General features: G+C 43.2%; 1 protein-coding gene across 1 annotated transcript in view; it reads right to left on the reverse strand.

The window, feature by feature from the left end:
- Positions 1-2223: 2223 nt before the first annotated feature.
- Positions 2224-18405, reverse strand: part of GPNMB (glycoprotein nmb) — a 29315-nt gene continuing 13133 nt past the window's right edge. Inside the window, exons 5-11 of the mRNA XM_082633127.1 lie at positions 16777-16935; positions 16130-16441; positions 11225-11332; positions 10062-10164; positions 7567-7781; positions 3839-3932; positions 2224-3393 (exon numbers count right to left, since the gene is read on the reverse strand). Coding sequence (XP_082489253.1) covers positions 3243-3393; positions 3839-3932; positions 7567-7781; positions 10062-10164; positions 11225-11332; positions 16130-16441; positions 16777-16935 — 1142 coding nt within the window. The 3' untranslated portion in view covers positions 2224-3242. The remainder of the gene's footprint in view (positions 3394-3838; positions 3933-7566; positions 7782-10061; positions 10165-11224; positions 11333-16129; positions 16442-16776; positions 16936-18405) is intronic.

The raw sequence follows: 18405 nt of genomic DNA on the forward strand, positions 1-18405 counted from the left end.
TTCTGCTTTTGGTATGAATGTCCTGGCCTCCTAATCATCATAAAAATGGCAAGCCCCTTCACACTGCTTCTCACATGTAATATATATACCATTGTGCCCTATACAAAGTGCTTTCACATCCATTCATTCTTTCAGAGGGGCTTGCAGTAGCCCTATGAAGTAAGTTAGGGAGGGACTGCATATCCATTTTACAGATGAGGAGACTGAGGCTCAAGAAAGTTCAAATAGGGCCTCCCTGGTGGCGCAGTGGTTGAGAGTCCGCCTGCCGATGCAGGGGATACGGGTTCGTGCCCCGGTCTGGGAGGATCCCATATGCCGCGGAGCGGCTGGGCCCGTGAGCCGTGGCCGCTGGGCCTGCGCATCCGGAGCCTGTGCTCCGCAATGGGAGAGGCCACAACAGTGAGAGGCCCGCATACAGCAAAAAAAAGAAAAAAAAAAAAAAAAAAAAAAAGAAAGTTCAAATAACTTGCCCAGGGTCACTCAGCTTTAAGTGGCAGGGCTGGATTCAAATCTAAGTCTTCTCTCTTTACATCCATGTCCAGAGATTCTTCAGTTACTCCACAATAGGGCTGCTGACATTTGGGGTCAGGTAGGATGGGGTGCTTTGCTGTGGGGGCCATCCTGGGTATTGTAGGATGTTTAGCAGCACTCCTGGCCTCTACTCATTAGATGCCAGTAACACCCCATCCTAGTTGTGACAATCAAAAATGTCTCCTAATATTGCCAGGGCCCCCCGAGGGGCAAAGTAACCTGTGGTTGAGAACCACTGACCTTCAGCCAACTCATAAATGCAGATAAATTCCACATTTCTTGTTCTGCAAATTTTGTACTCTTTGGGATGATTCCAGAATAAAGAGCTTATTTTTGGCCTTGGCCATCTATGAAGTGAATGAACTAGACTAACTCCTTAAGAAAATTAACACTAATTCTGTTATATCATTTGGTATCCAGTGTGTATTCAGTTTTCCCTCAGGTGTCCCAAGAATATTTTTCATAGCTGTTCTTTAATAATAGGATGCAATCTAGATTCCTCAGTTGCTCTTGGTTGCTGTGTCTCTCTAGTCTCTTTTAGTCTAGAATATGGGTCCACAAGCTATGGCCTGCAGGCCAGATCTGGCCCACCACCTGCTTTTGTCAATATGCTTGTGCTGGAACACAGCCATGTGCTTTCATTTATGTATATGATGGCTTTTGTGCTACAATATTGGAGTTGAGTAGTTGCAACAGACACCGTATGGCCCATGGAACCTAAAATACTAACTGCCTGACGCTTTACAGAAAAAGACTGCCAATCTGTGACCTAGAACCATCCTCTAACCTTTATTTTTAATATAATCCTGACTGTTGAAAGAGTCCAGAACTGCCTGTAGAAAATCTCTTCTTTTAGACTGGCCTGATTATATACATACATACATATATATATACATATACATATGTATATGTGTGTGTGTGTGTATATATATATATATATATATATATAAAATTTACTGCAATTTCACATACTGTATACATATACTTAAAAATACAAAATACTGGGCTTCCCTGGTGGCGCAGTGGTTGAGAGTCCGCCTGCCGATGCAGGGGACGTGGGTTCGTGCCCCTGTCTGGGAGGATCCCACATGCCGCGGAGCGGCTGGGCCCGTGAAACCATGGCTGCTGAGCCTGCGCGTCTGGAGCCTGTGCTCCGTAACGGGAGAGGCCACAACGGTGAGAGGCCCGCGTACCGCAAAAAAAAACAAAATAAAACCAAAAAAACCCCAAATACTTATGAAACTATCAGTGCTCCATGGGGCAGAATTAAACAACTTTTTTTTTTAAATGCATTTTGACAGTTGGTTGATTTTTTTTTTTAAGAAATTTATTTATTTATTTAATATTTTTTTTTGGCTGTGTTGGGTCTTCGTTTCTGTGCAAGGGCTTTCTCCAGCTGCGGCAAGCGCGGCAAGCAGGGGCCACTCTTCATCGCGGTGCACGGGCCTCTAACTGTCGCGGCCTCTCTCGTTGTGAAGCACAGGCTCCAGACGCGCAGGCTCAGTAGTTGTGGCTCATGGGCCTAGCCGCTCCACGGCATGTGGGATCTTCCCGGACCGGGGCACAAACCCGTGTCCCCTGCATTGGCAGGCGGATTCTTAACCACTGCGCCACCAGGGAAGCCCTAAACAACTTTTTATGTGTTAAAACTCTAAATGAAATTGAACGGCAAACAACAAATTAGAAAAATAATTCCAAGAGCTTTATTTTATTTTTTTTATTTTCATACTTTATTTTCCAGGAAGGAGAAGAAAAATGTCATGACTGACATATAGTAGCTTCAGTTACAAATGAAAGTAAAATCCTTGGTGATTAAGTTTCTGTATCATTTGAATAGAGAAACCAGTAGGAAAACCAGGGGCCTCCTTTTTTGGAAAATCATAATATATAATTTCAACTATAACTTTCAACTGTGGCGCCAGAGTGTACAGAAATTCAGATATATCCACAAGAATGTCAACACTCTGAGTGCAGGGCCATGTACTTAGCAACATACCTGGTATACAGAAAGTGCTACATAAATGTCCATGGGAAAAATGAATGAATGAGTACTGTTCCTTTACACATTTGGGCTCGGCAGGTGGTCACAAACATATTCACAATCATTTATTAGATTAGTATTTTTTTTTAGTATAACAAGTATGAAAAGCCTACTAAAGACTTATCTGTTAGTGTTCTGTTGGGAGCTCATGCATGTTCATTGACATAGGATTCAGGTAGCTTGGAACATGACCTTCAGAACAGGAATACACTGGTTTTATGCATATGGTTATATGGAAAGCTAGAACACGTCCAGCCTCTCCTTCAAGTTAACCTAGGTCAGACTCTAATGAAAGTACCTTCTTCTGCTACTCTGGATACAGTGTATCTATCCTACTAATCACCTAAGACATTATAAGTGAAACAAACCATCACGAAAGAAAGTGGTGCTAACTGGTTTTTATCAGTTAATATAACACGGGTGAGGCTGTGTGTAGTTTAATTGCTAACTGGTTCTATCAGTTAATATAACATGGATGAGGCTGTGCGTAGTTTAATTCCCCTCCACCTCTCTAAAATGTCATTTAACCTATAATAAAAATTGGACCTCCCTAAACCACAATATATACTTTACGATAATCTTTTTAAAAAGTTAATCGTCATCCACTCTAGCATAGCTGACATAAATGGCGCTGAAGAGTGAGCCATTGGTCATAAGCAAGGCAGAAGAGTTAAATAATTCCCGGTTGGTTCTTGAGCAGTGGATCTTTTTCCTGGTTTCCGGGGAAGAGCATCTTTGCAAAATTGAGGAAAACATTCAGGCCTTTGCCTCTGACCACGATCCCAGTGCTGTTTTCTATTGGTTTGTATTCCTTGTGTTTTCTGAAAGCAATGTGTTGGACAGATTAAAAAAAGATCTCCAGCTGGAAAAGGTTGCTTTCTACAGTCTTTTACATGCCAAGTGCAGAATGGTTAATTCTATTTAATTTATGGCTTTTAAGACACTGATGTCTTATGAAAATATATTTATTTTCTCTTCCTCATGCAAGAAATGTGTCTGCTTACTATAACTTGAGATTATATGTTAAACATTAAGCTGACACAATTTGGTAAAGTTACTGACATTTGGTAGCATTTTTAGGGATTAAAAAAAACACAGCAAAATTAATAGGCTAGTTTGGTATTCGTCATTCAGTGGAAGATTTTCCTCCCACACACAAAATGTTTAAAAGCAAAAAAAGGGAAAACAGCCCACTTGTGCAGAAATATGCTATTTATTTTTGACAATATACTCTAGTGATTTAAAGTGTTAGAACCAGCAACTTACTTGTACACCAAAAGGGCGATCACAGTGACAAATATGGCCATGCAGCCAACGAAGACCAGGGTACCACTTGCCATTCTTAAAAGGGAGTCTGGGTCTTAAAACAAAAGCAAGACCGTATTAGTGACAACTTCCACCTCGAGGACATGCTGCTTGTAATGCAATTAAATCAACGAGGAAGAGAGCTAACAGAAGATATATGGCTCTCTCTGCGCTTTCAGTAATCTTTCCCATTACATAATACATAGTCTTTGGGGGCAGCTTATCTTCCATTTAGAGAATGAGTTAGCGTGTCTGGAACACTGTGTTACGGGCTCAGGAGACAGATGTCACGTCCCGGAGATACCTGATGGGGTCTGAGCTGACCCAGCTGCACACACGTGGTGAAGGTCTTCGTGATCCTCCTGCACACCCCTCTGGGCTCATCTTCCACTGCCTTCTTTCCAGCTGTGCTAAAAATCCATCCTCCCCGTGCTCTTTCAAATCTCCATGCCCTCTGCCGGGAACATCCAACTCATCTCCAGCGTCTGCCCCTTTGGGACACCTTCCAGACATGCATGCATGTGGGCAGCATGTCATGCCTTCCTTTGTCACTTCTCTCCTTGTCTCTCTTTCTCTGCCTCCATCACACTGTGTTGCAATTACTTTTTTAAAAAAAATTATTTTATTTATTTATTTATTTTTGGCTGCATTGGGTCTTCATTGCTGCACGTGGGCTTTCTCTAGTTGCGGTGAGCAGGGGCTACTCTTCGTTGTGGCGCGAGGGCTCATTGTGGTGGCTTCTCTTGCTGTGGAGCATGGGTTCTAAGTGCACGGACTTCAGTAGTTGTGGTTCTCGGGCTCTAGAGCTCGGGCACAGTAGTTGTGGCGCATGGGCTTAGTTGCTCTGCGGCGTGTGGAATCTTCCTGGACCAGGGCTCGAACCCGTGTCCCCTGCATTGGCAGGTGGATTCTTAACCACTGCGTCACCAGGGAAGCTCGCAATTACTTCTTTACACAAATTTCTCTCTTGCTAGACTGTAAGAGCCATAAAGCAAGGAGTATGTCTTCTTTGTACTCCCAGAACCCAGCAAATCAACTAGTCTTGTCTCTGCCACGAAAGTATAACTGGAGTTGGTCTATTTTTTTTTTTTTTTTTTTTCTTTTTGCGGTATGCGGGCCTCTCACTGTTGTGGCCTCTCCCATTGCGGAGCACAGGCTCCGGACGCGCAGGCCCAGCGGCCATGGCTCACGGGCCCAGCCGCTCCGCGGCATATGGGATCCTCCCAGACCGGGGCACGAACCCGTATCCCCTGCATCGGCAGGCGGACTCTCAACCACTGCGCCACCAGGGAGGCCCGAGTTGGTCTATTTTCTCTCCACCTTCTCTGCCGCCATCACAGTCCCGGCCACCAGCCCTCTTCCCTGAGAGGACCTCTTCATTGTCTACCTGCTTCCACGGCTACTTTCCAAGAACTTACTTCACTCAGCAGTCTGAACGATCATCTAAAAGCATTGATCAGATCATGCTTCAACCCTGCCAGTGGTTCCCCTTACGCACAGAATAAAACCCAAACCCTACCTGTGGTGCATAAGGATCTAGATGGGCTGCTCATTCTTTTTTTTTTTTTTTTTTTTTTTGCGGTACGCGGGCCTCTCACTGTTGTGGCCCCTCCCGTTGCGGAGCACAGGCTCCGGACGCGCAGGCTCAGCGGCCATGGCTCACGGGCCCAGCCGCTCCGCGGCATGTGGGATCTTCCCGAACCGGAGCACGAACCCACGTCCCCTGCATCGGCAGGCGGACTCTCAGCCACTGCCCCACCAGAGAAGCCCGGCTGCTCATTCTTGAAATGCAGGTCTCAGAGGAGGAGGAGGAGCCCCTTCTCCTCATTCAGAGAAGGCACTTCACCAAGAGGGTGCCACTGCGTTGGCAGGACTTTCCCAACCTCCCAATCTAGAGAGCCAACCTCTGTGCCCTCTCTCCCATGTTTGTCACTCTCCATGCCTTGTTTCCTTGTCTTCACAATATCATCTTATTTGTTTATTGCCTCTTTCTGCTCACAAAAGCTGGGACCTTCCTCACCTTGTTCCCACTCTATCTAGAACTGGCTACCTGGTGCCTGGAGCTGTGATGGACATGGAGTGGACGCCCAGTGAATATTTGTTGAAAGCATTGCAGGTGCTTCATGAATGTTCCTTGAATCAAAGATTAAAAGTCATTTCAGCTAAAAGTCAATGGGTTTGCCTTTGAACAATGATGGACTTTTGAGATTCTGACTTTGAAACCCAAGTCATCAAGTTACAATTCCCATTGGGTTAAAAGCTCTCTTTCTGAGCTTCCTTTTTTGGATTTTAAAAATGGCTCAGGTCACACCTAAAGTTATCACTCACTACAAGAAGGATTAAAGGGAAGCAAATATCCAAGCGTCTAATCCAGGTAAGAGAACCGTGGTTTGCCAGAACTGAGAAAGCTTCACAGAATAGGTTGGGACTCTAAAAGGCAATTCTAAAAGTAACTGCAACAGCACAAGAAAAACAACCCCAGTAGCTCCTGGAGGTGATGGTGTAGAAGATCCACACTCACTCGAATACAGAGGCTCCGGCTGCCTCTTTCTGCCTGGCTCCCCACTTCTGCACCCCAGACCCCATGCACCCTCCCTGGGAGGAAGCAGCGTACCTTTGCATTCTTTTCTTTTCTTTTAACTACACCTCGGATCTCACCAACAATAAAGCCTCATGCAAATAATTATATGCATGATTACGTACGCTTTTCTTTCAATGAGGTTAAAGCTGCCTTTTATATAGTTAATGAGTAAATATATGTTTCAGTACATTTCACCTTATAAGATAGACTCCACGACCGAAAGAGTTATTTGTGAGTTAGTTGTTAGGTTGTATCCAACAATACTCAAATTAAGGAGCAAAACACGTGCTGTAACGTGCGCACAATTTAATCTGTGCCTTCCGTCCCACCATGTAGCACTTCCTCTAAGAGGTAAAGCAGTATCTTACAACATAGTCAGTTATAAGTGAAATGCAGTTAGGGTCACCAGGTAGAGTCCTTATGGGTTGGGGAAGATTAGCAGCCACCAGTAAATGGGAATTTCTCAATGAAATTCCTTCAACCATTTTGCTAATATCTTACCTCTCCGAGCATAAAGGGGACAAGGAGTAGTTTTTCTGGTGAACATTTAAGGACTAGGTAAATTGGTTTGTTTCTGTCTCAGTGTAATGCTTGGTAGAATTTGGGAAGGGAAAGAGAGGGCACATGGCAAGTTAGAAGGGAACCAGGAGTCCACCTGGTTTCTCATTTCTCTTCATGGCTTCATATCTTTGCCCAGGTGGATTCCAATGACAACATGATACCGGCCTCCCCTTTGTTGTAGCTTAATTGGAGAACATTGTTATTTTTTGATGTTGGGCTTTGCACTTTCCTCTTGAATTACAAATCTATCTGAGCATGCAGTGACCACATCCCATTATTACTTGTCCATGATCACAGCTGCTTTTTTTTCATCAAAAGGCTTTTCTCTGGCCATTATTTCATTGGGTTTCTCTCTCTCATCCCTTCCCTAAGTAGATTTGCTGTTGGCTTTTAATGCCATTTCTCAAATCCACGTTGACAACAGTTCAATGAATTTTACATGGAAATAAAACTAAATATTGAGAGTGAAGCCTTGAGTACCTTTGGTATTGGATACACACTTTATCTCCAACATGAAATGTTCATACAACCATAAAACAAAACTTACCTCTTCCAGGGATAGAGACGAGGGTGCTCGTGAGGGCCAGGCTTGCATCATCACCCAGAGTGACGTTCATACAGTATGTCCCAGACCCACCAAAGGCTCTTCTCACTGTCAGCAAGCACATGTCGCCCAGGTCCATGTCCACAGGGTCGCAGACTGTGTTCTGAGTGACCTGGCAGGTGGGGTCGGAGATGACAGTACAGACCTCTGTGGGGATGCTGAGGGCACGAATGAAACGGAGAGAGACAGAGAGAGGAATATGACATCAGTGTAGAAAGAAAAATCACTACATTTCTATAAAATGGAATCCTACTTATTCTTATTCAAACCATATGACATGAAATTGTCACATATAATTTACTCTTAAAAAATTTTTTTAGGGCTTCCCTGGTGGCGCAGTGGTTGAGAATCTGCCTGCCAATGCAGGGGACACGGGTTCGAGCCCTGGTCTGGGAAGGTCCCACATGCTGTGGAGCAACTAGGCCCGTGAGCCACAACTACTGAGCCTGCGCATCTGGAGCTTGTGCTCCGCAATGAGAGAGGCCACGACAGTGAGAGGCCCCCGCACCGCGATGAGGAGTAGCCCCTGCTCGCCGCAACTAGAGAAAGCCCACACACAGAAATGAAGACCCAACACAGCCAATAAATAAATAAATAAATAAATAGAATTTTTTAAAAAAAGAAGCAAGGATGTTAAAAAAAAATTTTTTTTGTTAATTAATTATTTATTTATTTTTGGCTGCGTTGGGTCTTCATTGCTCTGTGCGGGCTTTCTCTCATTGTGGCGAGCGGGGGCTACTCTTCGTTGTGGTGCGCAGGCTTCTCATTGCGGTGGCTTCTCTTGTTGTGGAGCACGGGCTCTAGGCACATGGGCTTCAGTAGCTGTGGCACGCAGGCTCAGTCGTTGTGGTTCACGGGCTCTAGAGCGCAGGCTCAGGAGTTGTGGCACACGGGCTTAGTTGCTCCGCAGCATGTGGGATCTTAATTTACTCTTAAACAAGACTGGTTGTGAGTCATTGTTTCCTTTGTATCCTCAGGAAGATGAGCCCCTCGTGCTGGAGGAGGAAGAAATTATGTCCCCCAAGGCAAGGGACTGCTGGGAGCTTCCCTCTCCTTTTTGGCTCCCTAGATGCCCAAAGATGCAGACGGCTTAGCTGTTAGGCAAAGGTAGTATTAAATGCCAGTCGGCCCTGCGTGGGTTCCTGCAGAGATATGACAGCAGCAGCAGCAACCAGAGCTGTTTATGCAGCATCTACTGTGTGCAAGGCACTGAATTCCTGATAAGTGATACAGCCTTGTCTATTCCTCTCAATGACCTGATGAGGAAAGTCATATTATCCTAATGCATCAGGTGACAAACCAGCTCTGGGAGGGGAGATCGCTGGCCCCAGGTTAAAAAAGCAGTTAGAGGTGGAGTTGGGACTTGAATAAAAGAGGTTTGACAGCTGTCCCTGTAACCACTCAGCTACCGTGCATTACTGTCTTAGCCACTGTCTCACTTCTGAGTAGACTTCCTGGATGGAGAGACCAGGCTCTGAAGCTGGGCCTGATGAGGGCATGGGAAATTAGATGAGTTCATGTTCTCTTCTCACCTGGCCCCTGGCCTCTTGAAGCAGCTTCACCTCCTCAGTCAGGGTTTTCTCTATTTCTGTCATCCTCATCCCATTCTCTCCCCAATCCAGAGAGCTTTGGAGCTATCCCCCCCTTTTTTGGGGGGTGCACCCCGTGGCTTGCAGGATCTTAGTTCCCTGACCAGGGATTCCCTGGAGCTATCCTTTTTGATCAAATAAGGCCTCATTTTTATACCAGCTCATTCTCTTGATTAATTTATATATCACATACACATACATTTTAATTACTTGATTGACTTATATGTAAATTAGTAAGTCATTCACATATTTAATGGCTTAATTGATACAGTATTTATATATTAATTAGTTTATATTCAGTCTATTGTCTATAGTTATAACCAAACATTAGGAAATCAAACTATATAATGCATTAGAAAGAGCTTTGTAAGTTTTAAAGCGAGACAGGATGATCAGGCATTGCTACTATTTAGCACAAGGACACAGCGCTTCCACATTGCCTCCCCTGACTCTGGAGGAGCCTCAGGGAGCTTAAGAGGCTCTGAGCCAGACCTCAACCCAGGAACCTTGCTCTGCCAGGTACCCGCCACCTAGGGAGGTACTGTTATCACTGGTGTAAATGAGGAGGCTCATACGACTGTGTGAGGATTTGACATGAAAACAGAAGTAAAATGTTAAGGACACAGTAAGTGTTCAATCAGTAATTCTTCTTCAACAGTTAAAGGTGATGAGCATTGCTCAACTCTAGCAAAGCAAGTGCATGCTTGAGAGCACCTGGGAGGGTCCTTCCTCATCCTGGCTTGCTGAGGAACTAGAATTCAAATCAACTTTAAAGGGGAGAGGGGTATGAAGGCCTTTGTTCAGCCTGGGGTCCTCACTTGGCCCCTTTCTTGGAGATAATGTACTCACCTCCCTTGGCAGGTCACGACGAAATCCACCAGGGGGTTGTCAGGCTGTGGCATGGGCATCAGGACATCTGTCACCTGGATGATGTTAACCTCCAGAATTCCCTCTAATGGAACAATGCCCCGCAGAAAAACACATCAAAATACAACACAAACCAAACGAAACCACTTCTTAACAAATCAGAAGGCCAAACAAAATGGACTCAGCTTCTCACCACCCCAGACCCGGGAATCTGCCCCAGAGCTTTGGGTACATGTCCAGGCAGCATTTTCAAAGTCAAACTGAACAGCTCAAAAAAAAAAAAAAAAAAAAATACTGAACAGCTCTTCAGCCCAACCTTGATCTTTAGTCCTGGAGCCTGTGTGTGTGTGTCAGGAGGCGGCACCCACTTGAGGAGGTGTTTCCGGGAGAGATGACCTTGAAGGGGGGCAGGCCCAGGCTCAGGCCTCGGCTGCTGTCTCTCCTGCCCAAGTGGCTCAGCCCCAGTAGGCACAGCTTGGGGTTTATTTATTTATTTTGATTTGTTTGTTTGTTTTTAATGTGGACCATTTTTAAAGTCTTCATTGAATTTGTTACAATATTGCTCATTTTATGTTTTGGCTTTTTGGCCGTGAGACATGTGGGATCTTAGCTCCCCAACCAGGGATCAAACCCACACCCCCTGCATCAGAAGGCGGAGTTGTAGCCCCTGGACCACCAGGTGGGTTTTAGCCCAAGCCGTCTCCTCTGTTGGGCACCTGTGAGCAGCGCCCCAAGCGCACAGCCCGGTGTGGTGGCCCTGTTCAACCCTCTTTCTTACACACAGGAGGTGTGACTTTGTGAAATCACCCAGGGGAAGAAAGTGGGAGCTGTGAGAATTTGCAACTGGCCTTCCTTCAGGCCACATTCATTCAGGTTTCTGAGCTGCACAGGGTCGGAGGTCCAGGCCCCCTGGCAGGCTCATTGCTCTGTGGGCCTCACAGAGGGCTCATTTCCACCAGGATGTCTAAGGAAGGCCGGAAAGGCAGGTAGAAATCTAGAAACTAGTGGAATCTTTGCTTGTGCACATGTGGTACCACCTTGGACAGAGAGTGGGTGCCCTTGCTCCCCATCCTCACCCCTCCAGAGTCAGGTAAGGGAGTGGGTGACCCAAGGTGGATTCTAACATCTTTCCTCCATGGTCTTACCTACAATTGTGATGGTGGCTTTAAAGTAGCCGTATCTGTTAATATGGCAGTTTTTATCAGGAATCTCCCTCAGCTTCAGGGCATTGTCACCAGCAGGTACTGAAGAGTCTGAAAAACAAGATTTTAGGGTACTTGCTGAGAATGTAAAAGATGTACATGATATTACCAAAGATCTAAACATTTGTCTACTTGCTCTTTAGAAAAATATCAAGAATTCTATACTATTAAATTGCTGCAGAAATTTGAACTAAATGTGTAACAATTCATATAGATGTGAGAGCTATAAGGCATTATAAAATTGTTAAATTATGTAAGTAAACATAATCCTGTATCTTGTTCAAGCACAAATAGCATATGAAAGGTGGAAGCCATATTAAAATGTGTAATACAACAATCATGATGAAATAAAGCAGGCTACAACAGATAAAATTATATTGTAATTTTGGAGGAAGGTATTCTGGGCTCAAATTCTAGGCCCCTTGTTTTTAGCTGTTTGAGACCATGGGCATGTCATTTACCCTCTCTTTCCTCAATTTGCTCATCTGTAAAATAGGGACAATACTTACTGACCTACTAGAGTTGAACTATAAAACTTAAATAAGGTATATAAAACTTGCTTCTCGGGAGCTTCCCTGGTGGCGCAGTGGTTGGGAGTCCGCCTGCTGATGCAGGGGACACGGGTTCATGCCCCGGTCCGGGAAGATCCCACATGCCGCAGAACGGCTGGGCCCGTGAGCCATGGCCGCTGAGCCTGCGCGTCCAGAGCCTGTGCTCCACAACGGGAGAGGTCACAACAGTGAGAGACCCACGTACCGCAAAAAAAAAAAAAAACTTGCTTCTCATGTCTGCCACATAGGAAGTACTTAATAAATATCCATTTCCTTATCCCAATATGTACTTCTATACATCTATGTAGATACAGATGTGCTATAACATAGATATGTAATAAGATATGTAATTTTAAACGTTAAGGTGGATAATTTTAAATGATAAGAAGGAAACAACATGGAAAAATGCAATTCTTTCCCTGTTTGAATGTCTCATAGCTCCTAAGTTGACATTCTAGAAGTCATACAGTCACTACGATGAGCAGAGGTGTGGGGAAGGAAAGGAGTGAATACAAGATGTTGTTGAAAAATAACCCTTTGAGTGTGATTAGAGCAAAGAATTTAATGCTCTATTAGTTACATTTTTTTTTTTTTTTTTTTGCAGGCCTCTCACTGTTGTGGCCTCTCCCGTTGCGGAGCACAGGCTCCGGATGTGCAGGCTTAGCATCCATGGCTCACGGGCCCAGCCACTCTGCAGCATGTGGGATCTTCCCGGACCGGGGCACAAACCCATATCCCCTGCATCGGCAGGCGGACTCTCAACCACTGCACCACCAGGGAAGCCTATTACTTACAATTTAAAAACCTCTAATTAAAGTGTTGGTGTTCCATTAACAAGATAAAAAGACTGGAAAGAAAATATAATACTGAAAATAAAGCATTACTGTCTCAAATTTCCAAAGGCATGAAAATGGACCCAGTTTGGGGGGAATCAAAGCTTCATAAGAGCTGCATCTCTAACATAGGGATATGTAAGTATGAAGCCAATTGGGAGACTCCTCCAGGGCTCCTCAGAGCCTCTAGTGGGTGAATGAATGTGCCTGTGATGCTCCTTTGCTCAGAGGGACCTTCGCAGAGCAGTTCTCAGAGCATCTCTAGAAACGAGTGCTCCATGGCACACACTTTGGGAAATGTTGTTTGGGTAAAACCCAGAAAGGTTCTGATGCCATGCCAGATTCAGATGCCGTGGTTTATCAGCAGGCTTGGCTATGGCAGGGTTGGCTGTGTCCCCTGAGTTTCATGGTGGTCCTGTGGAAGTTACAGGGCAATCATTCTTCCTATTCTGAGATTTAACTGATGGGCTCCGAAGCAAAAGATATGTTTGTGAAGGGTATTAAAGATGGCTGGCTCTTGCCTAGAAAACTCCTTTTGAAGGTCTTGACAGGTGAAATTTAGCTGTCAAGTTAGAGCATGGAATGATGACCCTGCCATCTTTTAAAATAAAACTTCTCATAAAAAATGACTAATAAATGTCCATGATTTTATCTTTGGTAGAATGCTTATAAAAATGCATGTGGAGTTTTGCAGAGGTATGTACAATGTCAAATCTATATCTATACATATAAAGCCAAGGTATGATTAAAGGGCTAATGGAGAAAAACTAACACCTTAACAGACAGATGGGGAAGAAGGTAAGCGTCCTACTTAATTCACTATTTATGTCCCTGTTACTCAGAGAATGGTGTGAGATCCTTTGATTCTTTGGGAAAGTTGAAAAGTTCTACATGATATGATATACATGTGATATATACATATTATATATGATATTACACTGATTAGCATCAGTCTTACAAAGGTTTTTCTTTTTAGATTTGTGCATCAGTCTTACAAAGGTTTTTCTTTTTAGATTTGTACACAGAAATGATCAATGGCACGGTTAGCTAAGGGAGGAGAATTCTGTGGCTTAAAACTAGTGCATACCTGTCTGCCCTATAATGTAATTATCTTCCTGAATCATCACTTCAGCTCTGCTTCGGTCTCACTCCTTTGGTTGCATTTGGTTTCTATGTAATAGCTGTACTTATTTTGAAGCCACTTACTATAGCAGAGACAACATAATTTTTGGTCAAATAATAATCCAGTGCTCAATAATCCAAGCCTGTTAATATGCTCTGCATAGCTGAAAAATGTTCTCTCTTCCAGAGGACAAGTACCCCAACCCCTTTCTCAAGTCATGGGCTGACTCCTATCATCACCTTGGGCCCATTACGTATTCCCATCCCTCCATTCCCTAAGTCTCACGGTTGCTTTAAGGCATTTTGGGGTTGATTATGGTTGATCTAACACCTTTAGATAAAGCCAGGTAGCTTCCTTTCACTATGAAATTTAACTAATTCAACAAATTTAACAAATTGCTACCTTATAGCTTATGGTCTCATCTATAGAAAATAATAACAAATTAAAAATACTCTTTCATTGACTTAAAATATATATTTTTTGCATGTTATGATACAAATATGTTCTAAGAAAAATAAGTTAGCTTTATAAAAATGCAATTCAACATAGACTAACATTAAATAACCTAACATTAAGACTTTTACCATTCAGGAATTTCTAGACAGATGTAACAAGCACCTGTAATTTATTTTGAATTTTACACCTGGTCTGCTTATTTGTAAGGAAGACCAATTCTGTTTTTTTTTTTTTTGCGGTATGCGGGCCTCCCACTGTTGTGGCCTCTCCTGTTGTGGAGCACAGGCTCCGGACGTGCAGGCTCAGCAGCCATGGCTCACGGGCCCAGCCTCTCCATGGCATGTGGGATCTTCCTGGACCGGGGCACGAACCCGTGTCCCCTGCATCGGCAGGCAGACTCTCAGTCACTGTGCCGCCAGGGAACCCCAGGAAGACCAATTCCTGTAGATAAATAAATTGACTCTCCTATAGAAATACCAGAACAAAGCTATATGTTTCGAGTTGTTCAATGCAGTTATATTTACAATTGGAATTAGGATTAACTGAATCATCCATCAGTAAGAGAATGGTTAAATAAATAAGCCACTGAATAAAGTGAGTTAGACTTAAATGTACTGATAATGGGAAGATGTCTATGATGTTTGTTAAATGAAAAAAGGCAAACTGTAGCATACATATTTCATGAACCCATCTACCTAAAAATCAAAACCACAAATCCTATATGTATTTATAGAATATATTTGTAAATACACAGAAAAAGATCCGGAAAGAAACACTACCAACCCTTAACAGGGTTTAACTCTCAAGAGGAGAGCATGAAGAGGAACTTTCACTTTTATTTGAAATTTCTGTATTTGAATTTTTTTTTAAGGGACATGCATTAATTTTATAATTTAAAACATTCCAAGAAAGAATTAATCAAAATCAGTAATAACTTATAGTGTCTTGTTTTAGATATGCTTGACTTAGCAAGATATTTTTATTAATAACACACTTATTAATAACAGTTTATTATTTATATCTAACAGGTTTGGGTAAAAAAACCAATTGCAACAAGTCTGGACATCATCATCAAGTGTTCTGTCCGGACTTGGTGATGGTGCCCTCTAGTGTCTAGTGAGAGGATGTCAGTCTATTACCATCCCCGGGATGCCAGGATGGTAAGATGTACTCATGGCTGAGTGGGGAAGGATAGTAATGGTGTGGGGTAGGGTGTAGAATCAGATGGAAGCTAATGCTTCACAAAGTAAACTCTGAAGAACTTCTTGAATGACCTCATATACTATTATTAGAAGGTGGGATTTAAGTAATTATGCCTTATATCTAGAATAATTTTAGTGTCTGGAATCTTTCCAGCCTGCCAACCAAGAAATATTCTCGAGGTGCATTCTTTTTCGAGCCTATCTGTAAGCTACATTTAAGGGTGGCTGAGTTTTCATGGGACATGGGGTGGATGTGGGCACGGTGGGGAGGAGAATGGAAGTGGGAAGGAAATGTGGGAGGGGGAGGAAGGACAGTGGGATGGCCTGAATGTTTACAAGGGGTCAGTGTTTCTTAACTAAAAAAAAAGGGAGGCAAACAGAAATGTGACAGGCTAGAAGGGGGAAAGCATCCATACGCATAACAAGGGCCAGTGAGAATTAGGAAGGTCAAGGAGCTGTAGACAGGTCACCAAGTGACTTTAAACACGTTCTCCTTTCTTCCAAACTCTAACAACTAAAAATGGTGATAAAGTAGCTAAAGGAAATCAACAGGTAGAAAATGGAATCATTGCAGAGTCTTTACACAGTCTCTTTAACTAAGGATCCAATTATACAACACAGATGAATATTTTTTCTAGGAGTTAAGGAACCGTGACAACAGAAATGACCTGGAAAACACTTACCCGAAGAAGGGGTGGTTTTTGGAGGTCTGGGTGAAGGTGAAGGACAAGGTCCAGGCACTGTAGCTTGCACAGTGAGGTTGAGACTGAAGGTTCCATTGAGAACATAGGTGTGGTTCAAAGTGTGATTGTTGGAAACAAACAGACCAGTATTATCCCCAAAGTTCCACTTGTAGGAAATGGCAGATTCATTGAGGAAGTGGCTGGGATCATGAATCAGGACATCGAACGTAATGGGGAGGTCCTTGAGGAAGGTTTCATCAGATGAATTTCGATTGTTCTTCTGGGACATAGTCACAAATACAGGAATCTGATCTAAAAGATATATCCAAAAAAAAAAAGAAAGAAAGAAAGAAAGGAAGTCACCATTGCTTGACTTTAAGTGGATGACTTTAATGTTTTTAATTTAGAAATTAAAATTAGGGATAATTCAGCATCATTTTCCCTTTTCTTATACAAGTTTTCTAGAGTTTCCCCAGGTTATTCTGGAAAACATAGATGGAATACGTTATTAAATATATAAGGTTGAGAAGGAGTCCAGATGACATTTAACCTAACCCAGAATACTTGGCTCTAATTCTTTCTAACCCACTAACATCACCAAAACTAAGTGTCTCATGCTCAGTTAATTTAGAGTTCATTCCACTCACCTGTTACCACATACACATCTTTCACTTTTGCTATGGGAACGTATGTCCGTCGGTGTCTTCTATAGACGGTTACTTCCATGATTTGAGGGCCAAGAGTCACACTGGCTGTGTTTATAGAAACTCTCACTGAACACTGTCCCGATTTCTGGAAATATTGACCTTTGAGAGGAGGGAAATGTTTAGTTATTGGCTACATTATATGATCATTATAGAAAGTTGATGTTTCTTAAAGCATAACAACTGCCATTTAGAGATAGTTCTGGGAAAGGAAAAACAGGATGGAGATGCAGTCCTGGCTCCTTCAGAAAAGAAGGTGGTGCTCATTTTTATATAAAACCTTATAAAACAATCTCACAAACATAAGTGTAATTGTATATAGTTGGTTAAAATGAAAAGAGCTGTTTAGTGGGATAATGCCATTAGTCCTTAGTTTACAAATAAATAATTTTTATAAGGAAGTGATCTGGCACTTGAAATACATGTTTCCCACAGAAAATACATTTAATGTAGGTGTCCAAGGGAGTTAAAAATATATCCAAAAATCTATCTTATTTTTGTAACAATATTAGTAGTTCAGCTATATTGTTAAGTAACTTTTTTTTTCTTTTAGGGAACTAGAATCCTCCACCTTCTGGTAGTATTTGTTTATAAAAATGCAGTAAGTGATGAAAAAGAAACAGGGTATTGTGGGTATAAAAAGGAACGGAGTACTTCCATTAACATTTCTAGGGCCCTTGAGTCCTTCTTTTTCTTTTTCCAGCTCTAACCTAAATCTAACTGCCACTGGCTAGCTAGTGAAAGTAATTCCTCTCCTTCAGGGCTCAAGGATTTTTCTAATCCTTTTGAGGCACCTGGCACAGATGTGTCATTGAAACAACAAGTATTGTAAGATGGATGCTTGTGAGATGGAGATGTTTAAAGACCATGTTCATCACATGGTCAAAGGTGTCAGGAAAGGGAGGACTTCTCTGCCGGTCCAGTGGTTAAGACTCTGTGCTTCCACTGCAGGGGCCACGGGTTCGATCCCTGGTCAGGGAACTAAGATCCCACACGCCGCGAGTTGCAGCCCAAAAAATAAAAAATAAAGTGTCAGGAAAGGCTTGCGATCCCCCTTTACCTTGAAATGAAGAGGCAGTTCTGTTAGAGGTTATAGGGGGAAGAGGTGTCTCTTGGAATTAGTGATACGTGAGGAAATGTTAGTTCTGGCACCGACCACAGAGGCAGCACTTAGCTGAGGAAAAATATTAGTTAACTCTGAGACCTCAGCAGAAGATGGAAATTCAAAACCGTCTTGTTAGGAAAACAGCAGTTTCTGGGCTGGAAACTGATGTTAAATAAAGACATTTTTTTTGGCGGTACGCGGGCCTCTCACTGTTGTGGCCTCTCCCACTGCGGAGCACAGTCTCCAGACGCGCAGGCTCAGCGGCCATGGCTCACGGGCCCAGCAGCTCCGCGGCATGTGGGATCTTCCCAGACCGGGGCACGAACCCCATTGGTAAGCGGACCCTCAACCACTGCACCACCAGGGAAGCCCAAAGACATCTTAACTAGTTAAGTTAATGGATGTTAACTAGGCTACACAGAATCTGGAGTGTTAGTGAGCCTAAGTGACTCCATGCAAACTGTCAG

The sequence above is a fragment of the Mesoplodon mirus genome, assembly GCF_964341445.2.
Source record: "Mesoplodon mirus genome assembly, chromosome: 9".
NCBI classification, from domain to species: Eukaryota; Metazoa; Chordata; class Mammalia; order Artiodactyla; family Ziphiidae; genus Mesoplodon; species Mesoplodon mirus.